The 24,124-nt window shown below is 41.0% G+C and overlaps 1 protein-coding gene across 5 annotated transcripts in view; it reads right to left on the bottom strand.

Annotated features, from left to right (window-relative positions):
- RBFOX1 (RNA binding fox-1 homolog 1) overlaps positions 1–17,818 on the bottom strand; it is a 906,682-nt gene extending 888,864 nt beyond the window's left edge. Inside the window, exon 1 of one of the 5 annotated variants that reach the window (XM_075767625.1) lies at positions 17,798–17,818. Coding sequence is in view for 2 of the 5 variants with exons in the window: in XM_075767578.1 (XP_075623693.1) it covers positions 17,057–17,059 (3 nt within the window). In the remaining 3 variants the exon portion in view is untranslated. Of the gene's footprint in view, positions 1–16,481; positions 16,604–17,056; positions 17,726–17,797 lie in introns of those variants that run through there. The other 4 variants (XM_075767578.1, XM_075767602.1, XM_075767613.1 and 1 more) reach the window with 4 other exon arrangements.
- Between the last annotated feature and the right edge of the window lie 6,306 nt (positions 17,819–24,124).

The raw sequence follows: 24,124 nt of genomic DNA, 5'->3' as shown, positions 1-24,124 counted from the left end.
CTTTGACAGTTGCAATCTTTATTAACTAAGAGCTTATCTGGAACAGGAAGTATTGTCAGAAGTTTTGTGCATCATTTTTTGAGTAGTTTTTCCATTAATCTCTTCCACAAAAGCACAAATGCACACATACAGGAAAGTGTAAATTCTAGTCTAATGACAGTTGTATTTGAAGAAAAAGAAATGTATAAATAAAGTTTGAAAAGTTATAAGATCCTTCTTAATACATAATTGATAAACATTAATTTCAAGATTGATTGTGTTACTTCCTCACTATCTTGACAACAAGATCACATTTTCAAACATTTCAAACACGGACAAAATGAACAACTGACTCATTCATCTGCTCTCAACTTACATATGTCAACATACAGATTGAATGAGTGAGCTTTGCAAGCCACACGTCAACGCTCACATTTGGTATTTTGATTCACATGTCTATATTATCATAGGAAAACCAGCTTCCTTAATTTACCCATTTGTAAAGCCCACATCTTAATCAATAAAACTTCTGAATGCAACAAAACGGATGTTGTAGTTAGTCTTTCAGTTGACCATGAATTTCAGTGAAATACAGTTTTTTAGACCTGTTGTTAAGTGTGTTAAAGCATGATGGAGATTCCACACATTTGCTAAGAACCTGATTTTCAGGAGTCCAAGGTGCAATAGCACTGCCAGCTACATAAAGAAATTAATTACATACATATTTTGCAGGTTTTCAAAAGGCATACTCAGGAGGTTGTTAATAAGAACCAACTATCACAAAGTGCTTACATTGCAATGGAAGAAAATATGTCAAAACAATACATGATACTGCTTCTTATTTTTTTATTCAGTGGTGGAAAAATACTACTTTTTATTTTCACTACAAAAAGGAGAAGACAATTTTTCAAACATTATACATGCAGACCATCAAATATCTACATTTTCCTTTTATTTTTTTCCCTACGTTAAAATGAAAAGAGAACTGTAATTTTCTAATTTCTTCCATTCAGCTCCAGGCAAGCAAATCAAACCCTGAATTAAATTATATTAGTATATCATGCAAAAAGTAAGTTGCTTAGAACTAATTTAAGCATTACATTTAACAGGGTTTGGGTGTTTATCAGTATCTCTAGCAATAGCATTAAGGGCAAATGCAATAAAAGGCTATTTTATTTTCAGAGAGTGGTTATTTCCAGAACTACAACTTCAGTAGTGCTGTACGGTTTTTATTACTCCAGAGGTAAGTATCTTTCTTATCTGTTTCACCTGCCTCAATTCTTATTTGCATGATCTGAAAATCACACAAACAGTCTGAGATGAGAAGAAACAATGAATAAGTCACAATAAATAGGTCTTGCATGTAAAACAAACTCTTTAAGACGACAGAGCTTGAAAAGAGGGTTGAAGAAAAAAAATGTAAAATAAATTTCTGCTTGGAAACGTAATTAAAAAGCCTGAAGTGACAGCTATAGTATTTTATGACTGTGAATTTACAAAAAAAGAACACACCAGGCCAAAACCTACATTAGCTCCCTAAACAGAAGCTTAAGTAAATAGCCTTTTGTCTTCAGCCATGATTTTTACCTCTTCTTATCACACCCAGCACAGGGAGGCATCAAGTGCTTCAGGTAACCGAAACGGAAAACTGAGGGGTTTGCCCTTCTGGTGCTGGCTAAAATGGACGACAGTCAAAATCATCAGAGTATTGGGTTTGCGTGGCAAGATTTTGGTAGTGGGGGGGCTACAGGGGTGGCTTCTGTGAGAAGCTGCTAGAAGCTTCCCCTGGGTCTGATAGAGCCAATGCCAGCCGGCTCCAAGATGGACCCACCGCTGGCCAAGGCGGAGCCAATCAGCGCCTCTGTGATAACATATTTAAGAAGGAAAAAAACAACTTAGGGAGAGCTTCTGCAGCCAGAGAGAGGAGTGAGAAGATGTAAGAACATCTGCAGACACCAAGGTCAGTGCAGAAGGAGGGGGAGGAGGTGCTCCAGGCGCCGGAGCAAGATCCCCCTGCAGCCTGTGGTGAAGACCATGGTGAAGCAGGCTGTCCCCCTGCAGCCCATGGAGGGAGGATGAGGGGGTGTAGAGATTCCACCTGCAGCCCGTGGAGGACCCCACGCCGGAGCAGGTGGAGACACCTGAAGGAGGCTGTGGCCCATGAGAAGCCCACGCTGGAGCAAGATCCTGGCAGGACCTGTGGCCCCGTGGAGAGAGGAGCCCACGCCAGAGCAGGTTTGCTGGCAGGACTTGTGACCCCGTGGGGGACCCACGCTGGAGCAGTTTGCTCCTGAAGGTCTGCACCCCATGGGAGAGACCCACGCTGGAGCAGTTCGTGAAGGACTGCAGCCCGTGGGAAGGACTCACGTTGGAGAAGGTCGTGAAGGACTGTCTCCTGTGAGAGGGACTCCATGCTGGAGCAGGGGAACGATGAGAGGAGTCCTCCCCCTGAGGATGAAGAAGCGGCAGAAACACCGTGTGATGAACTGACCGTAACCCCCATTCCCCATTCCCGTGTGCTGCTGGGGGGGGCGGAGGTTGAAGCCGGGAGTGAAGTTGAGCCCGGGAAGATGGGAGGGGTGGGGGGAGGTGTTTTAAGATTTGATTTTATTTCTCATTGCTCTACTCTGGTTTGCTTAGTAACAAATTAAATTAATTTCTCTTTAAGTTCAGTCTGTTTTGCCCGTGATGATAGTTGGTGAGTGCTCTCTCCCTGTCCTTATCTCGACCCACAAGCCTTTCGTTACACCTTTTCTCCCCTGTCTAGTGAAGGAGGGGAGTGATAGAGCGGCTCTGGGGGGCACCTGGCCCCAGCCAGGGTCAACCCACCACAATCAGATTGAGACTGAAGTATTTAAGTTTTCTGCTAGAAGAAACAGAGGTATCTTCTTTGAGGTGCAGAACATCCCTCCTTAAAGAGACAGTACTGACAAACCCCAAAACTTCAACAGGAGTTTTAATATCCTCTTTGTGCTAGCAGGGTAACCAAATCGCAGGCAAGGATTCAGCTTGGATTACCTGTCAGTAGGCTGCAAACTTCCTTCATGTGGGCTACAGGTTCCATCTGCTCATCCATACCTTATAAAAACACCATCTGCACACCACCCTAGAAGTGCAACCTGGCAACTTTCCACAATGTTTAAGTCACTGAGGTCAGATTAATGTGGCGAGTACACCAGGCAATGAATTCTATATCTTTTCCCACTACGTGCCATCGCTTTGCCCTTTCAGAGAAGGGAAAGGCTTCTCTGCAATATCACAATGGTATTGATTTTTGAAATACAAGGAAGACAAGAAACAGCTAATCTGGTTTTGATTGCCACGTATAAACAGTGACAAAATAAAATAATCTCCAAATTAGAGAGACAGATTTGATTAAACACATCAGACATCAATCACCCTCACTAGCTACCCAAACAGGAAGTGCGCCAGCATTTTCAAAATGCCTCAGAATATATGAAGGAAATTATATTTTAAAAGTTCTGCAGAAGAGAAAAAAAAGTTCCATTAGAAACAAAGGTGCTACACTATTAACAATACACCTCTATTTAGCAAAGCATTTTAAACTATGTACTTAGTCTGATGAGCAGTTATATACAGTGAAAGCGAGTGTGTACATGGATGTTGTGCCAGCCCAGATCTAGAAAACAGAAAGCAAATAAAACCCTTTTCAGTAAAATATTTGAATTAAACAGACCTGCATTAAGATAGTGTTACAACACTTATTATTTCCTCCTATATTATTTAATTCAAGGAAAATTATTGTTTTTAAAAAAAAAAAAAAGAAAGGTCTATATGACAAGAACATACTGACATCTGCTGGCATTCTATAAATGTTTTTCTCTAAAGATGAGGATTTAATGCCCTCAACATTTTTTTTCTCTCTAATGGGGCTGCATAACAAATTAACACTGTCCATATCTGAATATGACAAATTAAAATGGTATTCTATACTTGCAAATGCTAAAGTGTGTGTGACATTTGTAGCTAAACAGTCTGCACAAATATACTTCCTTTCCATATTTGATTTCTAAAGTACCACAGGAAATTATTTTTGCCTAATTTGTATTAAAATGCTCAGTAATAGGCAGACAATTTACATTCAAATAATTATTTCACTAATTTCTTTGCCAACAAAAGATTGGTATTTCCAATTTACTATCCAAAGATGTAACTATACCTGTCACTCAGGCAAGATGCATAATGGTACGTATTGTTTCACAGTAATGGTTAGCAAATTAAAGGAACAGATTTTATTTGTATTAGCCCCACAGCAAAGGGATATATGTAAAGGCAACACACTAATCATCTAGCAAACCACATACTGAAAAAGTGGTACCTAAATACACTGGAGAAGATCCATAATCTCTTATCATTCAACACAACTGATATAGGTATTTTGATAACCAGGATACGGTCCAGAAGACTGTACAGCTTTCAAATCTACAGTATGTGAAAGTCAGAAAATCTAGTTAATGCATATAGTTTCTACAACAGTTCCAACTTGGCATCGTCATGAATATGGAATATTCTGTAAACCTTCATGCACTTCTAAATTATTATTTGAAAAGCATACAATATATTCATTTAATGCTTGCTGTTGGAATCATAGGTTAACGTTTCCTCCGTCGTGTCTGCTATAACACAAAATTATGGCTGATAATTTAAACACAAAATAGAAGAATTCAAAATCATAGCTCAATGTCGGGAACTCATCTGAATCGCACATACATACTGAGGCACAAATTCAGTATTAGAAACAATGATACAAATCATTAAATATGAACAATTGCTAAGCTGCACTTAGTGGAAAACATAAGTACTTTCCTTAATATTTTTGCATTTCCAAATCAACTGTCAGCTGCAAGGTCAATTCCTTTTATCAGCTCATTAGCTATATACATTTCATAGATGTGAAAGGATAAATGAAAATGCCAAATTCACCTAATTCATTATTTGTGTGTGTCTTTTTACTGTATTCACGTGTGTATTTTACTGTATGTACTAACCAGCATCTGTATTTCTTAGGCTAGACATACTAGAAGAAGTGGCAGTAGTTTTTAAACATGAAAAAATACACAGCTCACTTCCTTGCAAACATTTAACTAAAAGCCTTACAACCCGTTAGAAAATGAGATAAATATGTGGTTCTGACCAGAAGAAGGAGAAGCAGTACCACAGTTGTATGTCTCAGCCATGAAGCAATGGGTCACATAACCTTCTACTCAGAGGAAGACGACGACCGTACACACCAAGCTCTTATGCAAAACAAACAAACCACAGCACTGTAAAACCAAGCCCTGACTGCTAGCTTCCCAGTAGCTTGCTGGGGACCAGAGCTGACTCCCACTGCCACAGAGGGGCCCAACCACAGAGCAGTAAGTGTTCGTGCACCACACACAGCATCAGCACAAGAGCAAGTAATTCATAAGCAATTTCACAAGAACCCAACTACTCACGCACTCCGTAGTAGACGCTATCTGATTCACACGTTCAATTATTGGAGGAAACACATAGGTCATCTCGTGACATCAGTCACGCTTTTCTTGTCACCAGTCTGCCTGTCTTTGATAGGTGTGCACGCTTCCACAGTCCTAACGTGAGGCATTTCTTACTCTTTCAGCATCGTGCCAGGAAGGACCACCCGTACTGAAGTGTCAAGCCGCAATAGTGCTGTGTTGTAACATTCATTTGGAATTCCCTTTCAATTTCCTCATTTGAGACAGTTTTATTAAATTATTTAAATGTCTTATATATTAAACATCAGCAGAGCAAATTACTAAAAAGAAAAAGAAAAAAAGAAAAGAAATGGGAATATGGTATTACTCTAAAATCCTCCTACTCTTTAAACTGCGTTTCCACATTCTTAAAATCCGCAAATGACAGCGGCCAGCCTTTCGGCAGGGTGAGAGAAAAAGCACATCCTTTGGAGACGCCCAAAGCCAGTCTTTGACTACGGGATCACTGGTGTCCCCCAATCAACCCAGCACATGCTACCGTCACGGTCACTGCACAAGTATCAGGCCTGAGACATAAAAAATAAAAATAAAAAATTAGACCAGCTTTTCTCTTAGCAACTCAGAGGACTCTAAGTGCAATGATCCTCAGTGGTTCAAGCTCCACTACAAACTGCTCCGCTGTGTACTGGCAAAACTAACGAGGGAGGTAACAAGAGGAGCCCAAATGATACAAGATTAAGTCTGTAGCTCTTTAGAGTTACTTTGGAGACCTTCAAAGAAGATGAAACTTGAGACCAAACTAATTTTAAATAGCAAAATAAACAGCAAATGCTACATGAGGTGTTAGCACAATGCACATCAGCAAGTCATTTTTTATGGCAATCTGGAAAACACATTGGCTGAGGACGTGCTTCTTGAAAGACAACAATCCTACTAGAGGACAGGTGCGGTGCTCGATTTAAACACATCTACAGGAATAAAGAAGCCGATTTACAGCTTAAAATTTACCTCAACTAATAAAGATGCATCCACTTATGCTACTAAAAGAGCATTCATTTAGAGGCAAAGCGTAACTCTCTCATAGCAAAGCACAGCCACCTACAGGTGCTGAATAGTTTGATTTTGGCAAAGTCAGAAATAAGTAGAAAGCGAGAGTTTATCACCTAGCTCACTTGCTCTCAATTTCTTCTTTACTTGCATGTAGTATTTTCTTGTGGACAGTATGATCACGTACCACAAAAGTTCATAACAAAACTATTCTGAGGACTAGAGCAATCGTTATTTCAATCTAATTCATATTTTAACCAACTCTTGAGCAACTTTAAAGACATTCTCACCTAAGAAAACTTTTAAAAAAAAAGTAAATTTTTCCACATTAGGAATCAGTGTCCAGCCTTTCTGCTTCTTGTACAATCAGTGACAAAATATTTAATGGCTTCAGCAGAGAAACAACTTTTACCATTGTTAAGTTCACTATCCACAAGAACATACTTACCTTAGAAATTTTACCTCACATTTTAGTCTACTACTATGTAACAGTGCAAATATGAAAACAGGAAAAAGGTCTACGTTACTTCTAAAGGAAAACTAGGAAGTTTTCTTGCCTGCTTGCAAAGCTTTAACATAAAGAAGCATTATATTGACTATTAGATATATTAAAAATTGTATCTGTTTTAAGACATGTTTATAAAGCAACACTGATATTAAGAATTATTTATGCCCTATTATTATTTTATTCAACAACACAAAAAACCCCAACACGGCAATAAAAAATCCCCACAACAAAACCTCTCCACACCAAAATGTCAGGAATACAACTACTGTCAGAAATCAACTGCACAGCAGTTCAGGACGCAGACCCTGACAAGATCATCAGAATTTTAACTCTGTAGTCACCACTGCAAAAGAAATTTGCTATTCCAGCCCAGATAACAGTGCTGGTTGGAATGAAGGTGCTGGTACCTGCATGACCATTAACTGTTGAGAAACTTGATTTTTACCTGCATTACTGTTACTACTGCTAATTGTAGACCAAGGAGACAGAGTACTCTGTAACCTTCCTCCAAAAGCCAAATTATCTAGAATAAGCCTGAAATAGAAGCATGCAGACTTCCTACCACTGCTGCCTGCTCTACGCCAGGCAGCGTACGGAAATCTTCAGCTTCTGGAATCAGGAACACAGGCCAGAGATATTAGACATTTAGAGGAGGAGACACAAAAGATTTGGTACCAAACATATCACGTTGGTACTCTGTCTTCGTGTGCATGTGTGTTTGTGCATGTATTTGTGTGGGTGTGCGCGCGACTACAGTAACAGATGATGTTACTAACACGTGCCAGTTATACTCATCAGCGATGCATTGATGTACCTTCTAAAAGAAGGATTTTGTCATGTGTATCAAACGGCTGGTTCGGTGATCCTTCATCTTTTATTTCCCACTGTAGAAGTACAGATAAAGTCTAAAAAACCCCACGAGTTTCTCTAAGTCAGGCAATTGGATACAGTGCATAATGCAGTCATTTGCTGGTACAGGCCTCCCCCTGCAATTTCTGTCATCGGCAAACTGAGAAAAATAAACTATGAAAAAATTAGCGAGCAAATCACGTTCAAAGCGTTCTGAATCCTTGTGTTCTCAGAACAATAGCTCTTTCGCACCTCAGTGTTATTACAATGCCTCATGCAAACCTTCCTTTCCTACCTCTTTGCTAAACAGTAGTTTTAGAAGAACTAGACGGCTGCAATACTAGCAAAAATAAAATTGTTAACTGCTACTTTTACCTCGGTAGTTCCAGAACCAGCAGAGAAGAACAAATAGGAAAATCAGGACTGCCAAAGTGCCACACGTAGGAAACACACGTACTACAATGGCGACCGTGAGACATCTGCAAAATTTTTTCTTTGCAATTTTTTTCTTTTCAAAGTGGAAATAATTCTACACGATACAAATGGAGACCATAAAATATGGATAGTGCAACACTAGTGCGGGTTTTCTGAAGGGCAAAACCCTTAAACTGACCAGGAAAGCCTTCACTTCTTTTGACTGTAGTAAGCAAAAGTGACGTGCACCCACAGCAGTGGCACAACTGAACTTAATAAGAGAGCTCTTAGCATAAGAATGTGACACTTCAAAGTGCAAAAGCAAAGATGATCTGATTTTTAAAGAAACTGGAACAATACTATGGGCTCCTGTAACAAAAAAGATGGACAACTCTTATTATAACAAGAGATTTTTGTGACTCGCACATGTCTAATTATTTAACTATTTGTTTTTATTTTATTGTATGCTTTTATTATCTTGTTCTGTATCATCTATTATTTGTTACATGGCTTTGTATATAATTTAAAAGGAAATTCTATCTTTCTAAATTTGATCACTTTGTGTTTTAAAATTGTTTTAAATTACTACTTTTCATTAAAGACAGGGGGTTTACTTAGCGCTCAGAGATGGTACCACAACCTCACCATTCTTCTCAGCTGCCCCCAAGAGACCCCTACATCCTGCAGAACTCTTTATATCGCAGTACCAGAAGTTCACGGTGGTACACATTTGGATACATTGGATCAAAAAAGCACCTTCAAATATAAAATATTCAGGTTCCTACATAGACAAGTTTGTACATAACAAGATTCCAAACAACGCTCAAGTCCTTTGTAAAATCCACTCAGGTTCTAACCAACGTGCAAGTCTTCGGAAAGGTGGTTCTCTGGCTGCAATGAAACAGACGTTTGAGTTGACTCAAAGGCAAGAATACAACCATGAGGACAGAAGCAATGGAAAGAGGAAAACCTCAGGCTAACCACACTAAAAGGCAAACAAGGAAGAAGTGTTATCCCCAAAAGGTGCTTACATGGTTTGCTGCAGTGAAACGGCAATTGCTGAAATCAAAACCATGCTCAAAGTGATTAAAGGGGCCAAACTACTCGACTGCATCATTCTGTCCATTTGAACCAGTACGTCCCAACAAGTTCTGGTTGATCGGGTGGTTTATCAGATACAACAGTTCCCAGAGTGAGGATGAAAGATCAGATCGGCGCCAAAGCTGACCGATCTGAAGGCATTTTACAGTGGCTTCGGTATCAAAGAACATAACGATTTTAGAATAACACTTATACAAAGCAAAAGGGTCTATTTGTGTATTGTACCGCAGAGCGCTCTCTGCGTCAGGCTCCGAGATGAGCCCCTAACCTGCCCCATCTGACAACTGGGCTTGATGGTCGATGGTTCCCACGTGGTATAAGATCCTTAATAATCAGAGATTCAGTACTAAATCAAAATGAAAGCAATATTGTAAAATAGAAGCAACAAAACAAAAACGTAAAAACTCGTGGGTAGGTATCAGGGATTGGAAAACAATAATAATGAAATAATCTGGTTTTAAATGGAGGACATTCACAACGAAGCAAGTGTGCAAAACATGCAATATGGACAATTTTGGTATTTGGCAAGAGTTCAGTACTTGTAATGACCAGGGCAAACCCAATCGGTCTCCTGTGGAGGCAGCTGCAGACTAACATATTATCACAATGGCAACAGAGAAGAGGTCATCATGAAGTGAAGGAGCCATTTGGAGAGTGTCCTAAATTAAGGAGTGGGAAAAGGGGGTCTCATATCACGGAAAGATCAGGAGGATATCTAGATCCATTAATCTTCCTGCTGGGTCACTCTATGTGGCTGAATTCAAACTGCACTCTGGGACTTCCTTAGCATTTATATTGTTGCAGACTTAAAATGGATATCACCATGTGGTAGATGACATTTTAGGTAGCTCATCTTCGATGTTGGAGGAAAGGACATTTAAGTAACTACTCACATACACAGTGGACTGTCTGTAGTGGAGTGAGATTATTGGGTTTTTTAAATCCTAGAGCTTCACTGTAGAGTTTCACTGTAACAGAATATTCCACCAAATGATTTCCTGTGACACTGATCAGAGACAACGACCCAGCAGCATGACTTGAAACTGATGCTTTGGTATCTTTTCCCACCAAAGAAGCAAGACTGTAAGATCGGTGGTCAAGGATTGCATACACTATGCTGCACCCCAAGGCAAAGTGTTACAGAATTACATAAAATTGAAGACGGAAGATTATTCTGAAACCAGTGCTTAAAACTGTATTCTATATTTTCATATAGGGCCTGTGTACAGGATCTTCATCTACTATCAAATTCATTTGCTCTACAAAATATCTGCATAACATTGCATAATCCTTAGTTTAGGAAAAATTGCTAAGAGTTTTATCTTAAGTATTTATTTTGCTACCTACAGTGATTATTATGCCATATTTTTAATTAGCTGCCAAGAAAGAAATCTACACGTTTGGGCCACTACTATATGGAAAACCTATACTTGTGAGAAAAGTGGATTTTTTTTGTCAGGGCAGACAAAGATACCAATATTGGCTCTGACAAAGACTATTACGCCTTTTTCCTGGATCAGTGCTATTCAACATTGCCTATTTCCCCCCCCCCCCGCCCCCCCCCCAAACTATAAAATGTCAATCCTCTACAACATATGGTGAAAAAAATCAGGCATCTAAAACCTATTTAACAAAACAACAAATTTAGAAGATAAAAGCAGAAAGTCAGGCACTGGTTACCCAGAGGAAAAGTAATGCCTATTCATGAGCCAAACTACTTTTGTGAAAGACGACTGTCTTTATACAATAGATAGACATATAAAAGATATTTTTTTCCAAGACAAGAAGGCAATTACATGCCATTTTATTTTTAAATCCAGGGCTCCGGATCTGTGTGAGGTTCTCAAAGGCTTAACACTCATTCTGTTACCAAAATAAGAAACTCCACCACAGATTGTTAGTTTTTCTAAGACAATAGTGTTACATATGTAACTTTTTTCTGTATGTGTTTTCTCAGGTATAAACTATAGATATTTGAAAGATAAAAAACCCCATAAAACACCCAAAAGACAGACTACAGAGCAACCTAGGTTCAAAGAAACCAACTGCATTGGGCTTTCCCCCCAGGGCAGTACATATAAATTTACTACTGTTTTATCTCATGTGATGATGCTGTTGATTTCAACACAGCAAAACTTTTGTGCCGTTATTTTTAACTCAAGTACAACTGTCCAATACAACTGGATTTTCTGTATACAGGTGTTCTTCCACCTTCTCTACAACTGCTTTAACTATTAGAATACTTTGATCTGAAATAGTAGCACTTCCTCATTTAAACCTTCTCCTGAATCGCCTACCCACATTTTGACACGCTCACACCTTCAAAATAGCATGCGTTTAGAGTTGAAGTTTTATACATCGAGTGTGCATTTTCTGAATTTGTCAGGGAAAAAATATGTCGTTTCAGGCTGGCTTCTTATTGTTCTGACAATACAATATTTGCTCACATCTAATACAGAGCTGAAACTCACAGGGAATAAAATCCCTAGCAAACCTTTGGAACCAGCAATCGGATGAGAAAGATCCTATGAGCGTCCTCACCAAGAACAGTGTGTCAACACGTATTGATACTTTCTTAGATTCTAAAAAAAATCCAATGGAAAAGCGATTAACAAATGCCCAAAAGTAAAGGAAAGGTTTAAATCACAATTAGCACCGTGACAGGCTCAAGATCAACGAACTACAAAACACAGCAGAAAGCTGAGATTCATTAACTCTGGCTCTTGCTACCGTTTGTTTAATGATGAGTAGCTTAAAAAAATAGCAATTGCTTGAAACACATTCTAGACTGTTTCAATGTAAAACCTTTTATTTTTTTGGAATCACAATCTCTTTTTTTTGTGCCCTAAACTTTCGTGGTCAGAGGTTGAACACCAGAGGGTTGAAACCAAGTGTGTTGCAAGCTGAGATGATCTGTATTTTTGCAGTGTTTGTAATGCTGGTCACAAACAGCTGCATCTGGCCCTGCAGTCATCATTATGCCATTTATCTTAAAAGTGATTGAGTTTTGCATGTTTGCCCTTTACCACAATCCAAGACTTTCAGCTCAACCTGCTGTAACAATATTCCCTCACGCCTTTCTATCTGAAGCAGAGAGGCAATTATTTTAATGGCTATGAGTTTGCTGGGTCATTTTTACAAAATCTCCCTGACGGACTGCAGCCAGTCTCCCGCTGACAGACACTCCCGGTTTGTGGCACAGCGTTGCCCACTCCAGGCAGTTATCTTAATTTTAGGGCACTGCATTGCACAGGTAGGTACCAAGGCACCTGTCAGTCTAGAGTTGTCTGTTTACCTTGACCCTTTCAGGGGATTAGCTGCAGTAACATCCTGCTGTTTGGAAACGGGGGGGTTTGGAACTGCATCCAAAGTTGCAAAATGTTCTGGGTTTTTTTAACTGGCTTTGAGAAAAGTGTCATAGAGCTTTAGATCCGTGTACATGCCTTATGTTAGAGACACTTCAAACAACTTCTAAATTTCTGGAAGATACATACTCGTGAAATACCTAACAGTTTCTTTCCCCTTGGAAAGAGCCAAATACTATTTACCTCATGACACACCTCAGAAACTATCCTGAATTTCTGAATATTCATTAAAAACTCCACTTACAAATAAACATTCTTACTTCTGGAAGAAGAGGAAGAACCTGTCTACTTCTGGATAGGTTCTCTGCAAAGTACCAAATCTGGACCAGAAGAGTAGAGACATTAAACTACACCTACTTGGCAAAAATTAGTATTTCAAAGTATGACAAGCATATTTTTGGCGTTTGACGTTGCTTGATATCTAAGTGCAATCCACACTGCGAATCAAACATGACCGCTTCTTTGTGCTCTTCAGCACGTCACATGTGCGTCAGCACTGCTGTTATGTACCACTGGAAATCCCAGCATCCCAAAAGTGTTTTCCCACGTCAGGTAAGATTTCCTTTCAGTTTACATTCATTTTTCAGTGCATCAACTTAAAGTACACAGATAAAATGATCTTATTTGCAGTAAGCTGTAATTTCTGACATATTAAATTTTGGCAAAATAGTACTGTTAGGAAGGGAAAGTGTTTATTAAGTTCTCTATCAGTATTTATTACACTTTCCTGTTTAATCGGAAAAGCATACATTCAAAAAGGTGATAAAACCCAGTATCTACTAATAATACATTCAAGAATACACAACATTAGACTTTCGAGAAGGAGGATCTGCACTGTAAAATAATTATAGGCACTGAAAAATTAAATGATTTAATTAAAAGAATTAAACTGCTCATAAAAATGTGCAACTAAGCAAAGAATTAAAAACAGAGAACAACAATAAAAAAAAAAGACTTCTCATTAATGACTTGGGAAACGATCCTCAGAGATAGGAACTTTCTTCTCCCAGGAAATATTACAGCTCAAATTCTGCACAATCAAGTCAACAGAAGTTCTGCTGTTGATTTAAATGATTTCACAATCAAGACCATAAACAGTCGGGCCACCTAATATTCTGCTTGCTACTGTTTTAAGCTCCGTCCATCCACTTATTTCATAACTCTTCAGTATTATTCACGCACTACTTCTACAAAGGTGCATAACACCACAGCTTCCCCAGTCTCCCACATGAAGTGGGAAGGAGGCAAGATCCAAGAAATCAGTAGAGAGAATTCTAACAGATGCACAAAATGAACACTGTTAAAAGGAAAAGATTTTTCAGCTACTATATTTCTCTCAAGCTGTATTTTTATATATCAATCTTAATCTTAATTACAGAATTTCAGACAAATACAGCTTTCAGACAACTGTATGCTTAACATAGCCATGCCTTCCGTGACTGTAAATAGTATTTCTTCTTGTGGCCAGCACTAGGAATTCTGTCTTTACAGTACATAATGTTTACGATTAGATTTAAAAATCAGATAATGCCATTTCAAAGCTATAGCATGATAAATTAGCAATAGTGAATTATTTAACTCAGCCATTGGCCTCTTCTGTCCTGTATTTCCAGCTAGCTCAGCTTCCCCCCGTGCAAGTGAATACTGAACAGCTCTTCTGGTCTTAAACAAAGCTTACCTCTGTGCACAAAGTGAGACCAAGGATACTATTTCCATTTAATCCCTCCTAGAAACTAGACAAAAACCTGGTAAAGCCAGCATATATGCCAGGCTGGCAGAGAAGCAGTAGGTCCCCCAGAAAGCAATAAAAAATACTGGAAGAGAGACTGACTGGGTATACCAGAGGGAGAGACAGTTTGGATAGAATGAGATAAGATTCTTTAGAAAAGAATTAAGTAAGAGCATATACTAAGAAGAAAAAAAAAAAAAAAAAAAAAAAGATGAAGGAAAAAATAGCAAAAGCAGGAAGAAAAGTAAGAGGAGAAGGGGAATAGAAAAACTACACAAACATCCATCAGAGATGACACAGGTAGGAGCTGATCCTGCCCTGGGCAGAAAGACTGACTACATGAGTGGCTGCGTCCCCTTTGGCCTTGCTATTCCATGTTTAACTTCAAAGGGGCTGTGTGTAGGACCGCAGCTTGGCAGGTAAGGAGAAACTTCAAAACCCACCAGTATTGGCAGCCACGGCCTAAGGACATAACATCCTGGCTCCTTTGCAGCAAGTCAGCAGTGCGTGTTAGTAAGGGATTACATATGCGTAGAGTGCGTAGGCATCACTATACTAATTCACAACGCCGGGAATTGGACCTTGTAATCCTTCATGTGCACTCATAGTCTATACTGGAAACGTATCACATTATGCATCCAAGAGTTAACAACCCCACTCTCTTCCTCGACACTTGACTCCTGCCAGTATTTCTGTCATTTAAGGATACCCTTTCATGAAAACCAGAAAAGCATCCTCATCACGTCAAGGACAGGGAGTACTTCAATTACAAGAACTATAAAAATCATCAACGTACTGTGAATTTTATTCATTACGTTTGTCAGCTATATTACTGATACTCAGTTGTACTAATAGAAAAAAGAAATATAGTCTTGACACTATAAACACAGACTTCATTGCAGAAAATGCCAAATCCTTTGTCTAATGTATTTACCAGAAGAATAAATTGTAAATGAAACTTGGGTAGCCAAGCCTTTAAAACCTACATAAGATAGAGAGTAGATCTGGACTAGAAACAGAAATGCTACATAAAAATAGGTTCCCAAAAGCCTCGGTAACTCAGAATCATACAAGTAAAAGAAAATAACAATAAATTTAAAATGCCATAGTTTGAGCTATTTTAAATCGCTACTATAATCCTGGTAACTGGAGCATGTGATACCAAATACTTTCCTAAAGACTAAATGATCTATTCGGATACGCATTGGAAATTCATACATACACACACCACTCTTACCAATATATATTTTATCAAGCATCTGAGACTATTTGGTCTCTAAAAATAATTATTTGATTATGAGGACTAACTCCATTTTAGATTGTAATACATTCACAATCATCAATCTCTACCACTGAGTAACAAAATCTTGCTTCTGCTTTTATAGCCCATACATACAACTGTTTTCACACTTCTAAATGACAAATGAAACATACAGTATCTTTCCTCTCTTACGTATCATCAAGTCTAGAGTGATAAGTGAGACAAGGGACTTGATGTTCTTGGGACACTATCTTCAGCGTCTGTTGTATTTTATGACCCAATTAGTCTTGAATAAGCTGAATTTTATTTAAAGTGAAAAAACAGTCATCACTAAACTACTTCAGAATCTAACATACTATGCCACATTTGCAATTCAGGGAGTAGATAAACAAAAGCTGCAGATTTGGACAAGATCTTTCACACTTCGCTGATGTGAATCACTCCGGAGTCAAACTTCAGACCACATTCATTTCACCATCTGTGTGAACCACGTTCAGTTGGCAGCACAATCTCCAACAGCCACATTACAAATTTCGGAAACGTAGAACGCGTGCCACTGCCACACTGCAAAACCATGCCTCTGCTGAAGAGTGGCAGTTCCACCTGGAACTGCCGATACGTTTCAAACGTAGATACTACACAGCGTTGCTTCACCTGTAGCGGACACATACATAGGCAACACTGATGATACTTTTCTTCCTGACGGAAGCGTACAAGAGAATATGATATGATTAACCGCCTATAAAATAAGTAAATATTGATGACTTACAGGCAAGTAGTTTCCCAGCAGCTAAATATCTGCACTCTTTTAACCAGTAACTCATCTGAAACCCGACTGGCCATTTTTCTTGTTCCTTCTTATGTTGTGTGAGGCACCTCCCGTGCCAGCGTTCTCCCTGTAGCACCTTCCAGGGTGTTTTGCGGAGGAACGCTAAGCCGGTGCGGTGCCGCTCGGCTCCCCGCGGCGCGCACCTGGGGCACAGCAGCGCGCCCCTGCCCGGCACCGCCGCACGGTGATGGGCGCTCCGGCCCCTTTGGCCAGCGCCGCGCCACCCCCGGCTCTCACCGCAGCCCCTGGCCCCCGACAGCCACCCCCCACCACCCCTCCGCCCCATCCGCGGACGCTCCGCGGACGCGCGACCCTCCGCCCGGGCCGCCCCGGAAACTTTCCGGCCGTGGCGACCGGCGATAGCGGGAGCGCCTCCTTCCCGGGCAGAGGGGGGACCGGGCAGGGCGGAGAGGAGCCGGCCGCGGCCGCCGCCACCGCGCACCTGCCGGGATGCCCCGCGCCCAGCGGCCCCGCTGCCCCCCAACACCCGCCGGGAGGCCCCGGCCGAAACTCACCATAAAGAGGCGAGCGGAGGCGAAGGGTCGCGGCGCCTCTCCCGTCCGGAGCGGGCGGCCCCGCCAGGCAAGTCGCAGCGGGACGCGGCTCCCCGCCGCCGCCGCAGCCCCTTCCCCGCGGGCAGCGCCGCCGCCCTCACCGCCGCATGCCGCGCCCCCCGCCGCCGCCCGGCTTTACCCACCCCCCCCCCCCTCCCCGGGCTCGCCGCGAACCGGCAGCGGGGCGCCCCGGCCGCCCGCGAGCAGCGGCGAGACCCCGGGGGCCGTCCCCGCCGCGGCGGAGGATGGAGGGGGCGAGCGGGCGGCTTCCCGCTCCGCTCCGCCGAGGCCGGCGGGAGCCCCGCACCGGCCGGACAGGGACCTTCCCGGGGGCGGAGGCGCTGCCGCTCTCCAGCCGGCGCGGAAAGTGGCTCCGGAGCGGGCGGAGGTGACCTTCAAGCCCGGTGGGGCGGGCTGGGGTGGGAGAGCGGCGGGGCGGGGGACACGACACCGTTGAGCCGAGGGAGGCGGCGGCGGCGGCAGCACCCAGCCGCACGGGAGCGGCGGCGGAGGCGGGCGGCGAAATGCAGCGGGGCGGCGGCGGCGCGGAGCCCCCGCTGGCGCGGGGCGGGGGAGCGGGTCTCCCCGGCAGGCGGAAGGCACGCCCGCGCCCGGGATTGGCGGCCGCGCGGCGGCGCCCGGGCACCCCGCGGGGCCCCGGAGGCGCGGCCCCCCCCCCCCCCCCCCCCCGCCCCGCATCACCTGCCGCCGCGCAGCGAAGGCACCGGGGGGGCGGCGGGGAGCGCCCGCGGTCGGGCGCTCCGCCGAGGAGGAACCTCCCCGGTTCACCGGCGGCGCGGTGACAACTTTTCGTCTTCGGCGGAGCGGTGGCCCCCGGGGGTTGTCCCGGAGAGCTGCGTGCTTCCCCGGCAGGACTGGGCAGGGGCTGGCACTTCTGGGTGCGGGAGGCAAACTAACACACGCACCAAGTGCCATTTGGGAAACTGCTGATTAAAACGATGCCCTTGGCGATACTCGGACATCTCTGCCTGCTGCCTCCCCTTCCTCCTGCCCGTAGGAAACCGAATCTTACAAGAATTCTAATGCTCAGCTAATGAGAAGAGCATCTCAACATCCCCAAACGCAGGAATTACTGTTAAATCAGGCTGACAGCAGCTATTTATGAAAAAGTTTGGGGAAAAAACCATCAAGACATGTCAGAACACTGCCTTTGTCCTTTCCAATACAATAGGTATCAGTTCTATAACGATCAAACGTTTTTGTGCGGCTCAACCTTCAGGTACAACAAATTAACGCCACTGAGATTTAATTCAACTTCTAAACTTATATCAATCACGTACGCGTACTCTGAGGATAAGCCAGATCTGCTACCCCCCGTGGTTTAGGAATAGAGAGTTGTTCTTAAGCATATAGATAGAAAACAAAAACCAGTAATAATACGTGTGATAACAAGGAAGCAAGCTTTAAATCAGAACTGTAGGATTCCTTACAAAAACTTTACATGAATAATCACCCTATAAATTGTCATCTGTGCAAATAATAAATACAGCCACGATATTCTGAAGTTCAAATGTAGTTCACACATATATATTCCATACAGAAGTACCTCAAAAGCACATATCTATACCCTGATACCTCTACTTATGGCTTTGGGGCTTGGCCTATTTCTTCTGCTGTTTTAAGGCCCAAGGTGCGATCCTGGATCCCCTAAATATGTAATTCAGTGGAACTGAATGCATCTTTACCAAGCCACGCCAGTTTACGGGGCTGGGTTGTTTCAAACAAGAAGTTCCGAAGTTATTATTCCTCATCAAACACGAAGCAGTGTTCAACTAGTGGCTGGATACCTTTAGCTCCACCATGTTTAAATCTGCCAGATGACTGAGATGTATAAAGTCAGTCAGACATTCATTTTCAGGATCGAAATTTAAATTATCAAGTTATTACAACAGATTCTCTCAAAATGTATGTCCTGCTCTGCAACCCAGGTAGGCTGAGCCCTATTAATTTCATTTAAAGACCCTCAGGATGGATCTTTAAATCCAGCCTGTGGGTTTCCAGTATTTCTTATTTCAGCCTTCCAATTCTAAAATCAAAACTAAAAAGGGTATGGGAGGTTTATGTGTACAACAAAGGTAAACTGGAGGTCAAAACATTATGCTGAAGTTCTTTAAACGACTACAAAATTATTTTACAGTGGGTAACTTTGGTTATTCTTTGCAGTAAAAGCTATCTAAACCCATGTTTACTCATCTGTCTATGAGAAAGTGATACTAGTAGAAGCTTAGTGAGTATAAATTAAACACAGTACTGGCAAAATTTCTTCAGGTCTTTCTTAATTTGTATATTTAGGCTCCCTCATAAGAAAATAATTTTCAACATTCTAATTAAATATTACTGCCTACTTTGTTTGGTAGGTGTGTCATATAGCCAAATACCTCATCAGCACTTTTGTTAAGACTGCACTGATAAAAAATCTCGAAGACAAACTTCCATGTAAAATAATTCTCTGCTTTGATGCTATATGCTCATGCAATACGAGCCAAGCTTTCTTCCTGGTGAAATTTGGAATTTTTGCCATTAAGTTCTTAGAGTAAATCCCAGCTCCCATAGAGTTTACTACTGACTGACTCAGAGTAATATTACAGTCTGTTGCCCATATGCTCAAAGACACTCGCACAGGACCACGCAGCCCTAGGTTGATGAAGGAGAGCAAGAAAGAAAGGGCCATCTAGTGCCTTCCCGGATGAAGCAGCCTGTAATTCCTTTCTCTTCTCCATATATGTGATTTTCAGGGTGGCACCAAGGATCAGACTTGCAAAGATTTTTAGGTTTCTCAATTTCTTTCACAATCTGACCTGTAGTCTTTCAATATCCACTCACCTATCTGTTGTAGATCACTGGCGCTATTTCTCTAGCCAGCTGGCAGAATTGAAAACAAAGAATTTGAAACTATTTTAAGGTGCTAAAATAATAAACAGGTGAAGCTCATGCAAATATGTGAGCTATACTAAAATCCTTCATTAAAGAACACAGAAGTCTCACAGACTGGAATTAATAGTAAGTTACCTTCAAGCATCTGAGCATTCCTGTTGAGAAGCGAATACTCACTGCAGTAGTAAGAACTACTCACAGGATTAAAACTAAATCATGTCAAGGTGTTTGCTAGTTTCATCTGGCCTTGATTACAGGAACAGGTGTATGTTAAACGACTAGGTCAGAGCTGCTCTTTTGGACTCTCAATACCTACACATTCTCCTTTTGTGTAAGTACTGCCCAAAAGGTTCTCTTGGGTGCTTTTTCATACCTGTTTTCTCTTTGTTCCCCTCACATGAAAGAACTTTGAACTGCAAGTCATATCTTTCTGAAAAAGAACTCCAGACTCAAAAGTTTGCCATCATTATTATATATAGGCTGCCAGCTGAGGTTAAAGTTTTGGTTTGGTACGTGGCTATAGAAAGAAATAATTGTTGATTAGAAGATACACGAGATAAATTATGGGCAGAGAAATAAAAGCCAACAGAGATAGCATGATGTTCTTACATGGGTCAGTGGCAGAGCTGGGAACAGCACCCAAATACTGTTTTCTGTTCCAGGGCTCCACGCGTTAAAATATTTTCTTCCCTAAACATGATGTATCCAAACATACCTGCCTGTATATCTCTTAGACGGTAAACTCCTTCAGAAGAGTATCTTGCTATTTATTTGTCTTTGTAATATACAGTACGTGTAAAGGATCTGATAAAAAATAATGTTGGCAATTCCACCCTAAAGTCATAATTGCATGAAGCCACAATTCACGGCAATTTCTGTAGGAAATGTTCACAAAGAAAATACGCAGATTTAAATATAATTGTCTAGTCATGCACTTAAATAATTTGGCTTTGGAAATAGAAATTTTCCAATCTAAAGGGAATTATCAATAGCAAGAGAACAAAATAAATGGCAGGTAGTGAAAGGCTCTGTTGAAACACAATGTTTTGAACAAATTCCCAGTCAGGGATTAATTTTTAAAATCTTTTAACAAATTTCTTTTCTGAATAAAAGCCTATTTTAGGTTTTCTTAAAATTTGAAACATTCTTCCCTTTCGAGTAAAATGTCTTCAGAGTTTATTTCCAAATTCTTTTTTTTTCCCTTCAGATAATATTGGAAATAAAAGTTGTGTGCAATTATTCTAATCAAGAGGCACCTGATTCTTATGAAAAACAACAGGTTTTGCAAGAAAACAGCAGGTTAGCAAAAGAAAAACTGTTCTTGGTTTCTTGGCTGCTGAATTCTGGAATAGATGGAATATCTTGGAGTAGAAGACTCACCCTGCAAAACTCAGAGCTTGTGGAGCGCAAGGTGGAGCAGACACATCCTGCAGATCAAAGGGAGCTGGCAGCAAGGAGCACACCACAAAGGCAAGTCTCAGCATAACTGTGTAAAACTTACTCAGCCTAAGAAACCACTTGAAGTTTCTGGACTAAAAAGCAATACTTGAAGAAGGAGTTATTTAAGGAAATTCTTCAATGAGCAGAAGTTTCCCCAGCTTTACTGAAATATTTTAATCTTCCTGCCTCTTCTTTCATGTACCATCTTCATCTTCGGCAGCTGCAGTGATGAAGGTTCCTCCAGCTTCCATAGGCCATCTATTTTGTCTGCTGTCAGCCTGTTTAGGTCTTCAAACTCATTGTGGACATGTACTCAAAAACTTTTACTGACCCTCTCCCACACATTTTTGCAAAACAGAAAATTACCATCCTTCCTTTTACGTACCCAGACCGTACAGCCTTTTCCTTACGAACGCTCTTGAGTGGCATCCAGGCCAATACAGTAACTACAAAAGCTGCAGGACTAAATTCTATACCGAGAAATATTTGGGAAGAGCACTGGCAGCAGAAAGTCTGTGATTTGTTTCTGATAATCTAACCAGCTCCAGGAGGCAAGAAGATAAGTCTTTTCCCTCTGTATAACTTTTGAAACAAGATCTCCTTTTTCCTCCGGATGACTGAGTTTTGAAACGCAGGGTGAAGCAGCTTCCAGCCTGCTGGTTCAGGGAAGTGGTACAACAGAGCTTGGGCTAACAACTGCCCACCACCACCTAAACTGTATTTCAGCCTGAGAACACCAACCCAGGTGTAACACGTGAAACCACATGGGCACATCTGTGTAATGAAACATCGTTAGGTTCAGTGCCTGGTGTCTTGTCTTTAGAGGTAATTTGTTGTTCAATACTGCCATTATATGGGGTAAATAGATAGTGATGCAGTAGAAGAAAAAAAAGGTTTCATTGCTTCTAAAAAAAAAAAAGCTAATAAAGAAAATAGATCTATGGAAAATAGAAAATAGATCTAAAGAAAACAGATCTATGGTATGTGGGAGATGAACTGGAGGTAAAAGATGATTTCTTGAACAAAAGGATTGTTCTGAACAGCAGACTAAGTAAATGCTGCAGATGCTGTAACAAAAGAAAAAAATTGAGAGAAAAGTGGTAAAAAAATTATTTGAAGTCTTCAAAACCTAGAGATTCCATGTATTTGTAAGAATGATATAAATAGTACATACATATTTAATGCTTTAAAAATTCATAATGTATTTGCAGCAAAGAACACCTATAACACATCCGCAACCGCTGCAAATGTGTTCCTTCATTTTAAGGGCTGTTCATTTCATTACCACTGGTAAGTGAACACATAAGCCATTTGCAGTGAAATATGCGAGCTGAAAGTAAAGTAAACCCATTTGTGGTGCTTGCAGATGTATTATAAATTTCAGTGCCATAAACACTTCATGAATCATCTTCAAAATAATTATACATTAGTAGACACTTTGGTAACAATCCACTGATAGTTAACCCTTCAGATATTACCAGGAAGCGTAGCCTCGGATGATTTGGAGACAGACAGTACCTCCTCTTTTGAAATTCATGACAAAACACAGAAATCCTGCCACAGGACACAAACTTAAGGAGACGGACAAGTCAACTCTCACACACAAAACATGAAAAAAGCTGTACCGTTCTGTACAAGTACCATTCTAATGGTGGGGTTTTACTTGAACCTCAGATTTCTTAAGTGGTTTTTAATTCTTGATAATTGATAGCATCTTGAGCACTTGTTTTCTGGGTGATGTGTTGAGTGGAGCTGAGTAAGGACAACGATGACAGCTTTGGAGTCTGGGCTAGATTGAACCTGTGATTCGCTTGTGCTTTGTAGAGAAAGGATTATTTGCTGTCTATCAAATACCGGAGTCTGAAGAGTTTAATGCTTTTGTCTTGATGAAGGCAGCATTAACCTAGTGTTGCTCTGTTGCTGCTGTTACCTTTTTGTTCATCTAGTTCTACTTTGGAAAATAATGCTGGGGTATTTGTCCCACACTTTTAAGTTGCTATTACATTTAGGTTTCAGATTTCAGTCCCAAAGAATAAAATTAACTATACTGTCATGTAGATTTAACATCTACTTAATTAGAAATTTATAGTTATTTAGTAGAATCTTCAAGTAGAAAGATAATACTTCTATTTTTAATGCCCTAATAGCAGTATCTTCATGTGCTTATATCTAAATATGTATAAATTAGAGTTTCCAACTTGTGATGAAATGTTAATCTGTTTCACTTCTCCAGGGAGTTCTTATTCTGAAATACCATTTTTCTCTCTCCTTACTTTGACTTACAGCATATGTAAAATTTCTCTTGAAGAAACATCTCGAAGAAACAACTGCATGCCCAACTCATCAGCATCTACTGATTTTTATCTCTGTGCTTTATCTCCAAGTTATTTTGAGAGCGCTTTGGGATTGAAGACTGTTCAGATAGGGCTGATAGCTTATTGCTTTATGTGTGGAAAAAAGGTCAAGCTGGTTTAACTGACCTTTCTGGTAGGAAAATTACAGGTTTGCATGTTGTCTTTTTGTTATCCTATGTGGATGGGTTGGTTCACAGATTAAACATTATCAGGTTCTGTGCTTCCCTTTCCATTTTCATTTCCATTTATATTTAGGCAGGGCTACAGAAGTGTTGAAAAGAATTGTTAAAAGCAATGATGTAAGCCTTTTTTTCTTTAAGTTTGGGACATTTGCAAGGGA

Source organism: Balearica regulorum, chromosome 15, assembly GCF_011004875.1.
Source record: "Balearica regulorum gibbericeps isolate bBalReg1 chromosome 15, bBalReg1.pri, whole genome shotgun sequence".
In the NCBI taxonomy this organism is placed as follows: domain Eukaryota; kingdom Metazoa; phylum Chordata; class Aves; order Gruiformes; family Gruidae; genus Balearica; species Balearica regulorum.
This window is presented reverse-complemented; position numbering and strand designations above follow the sequence as displayed.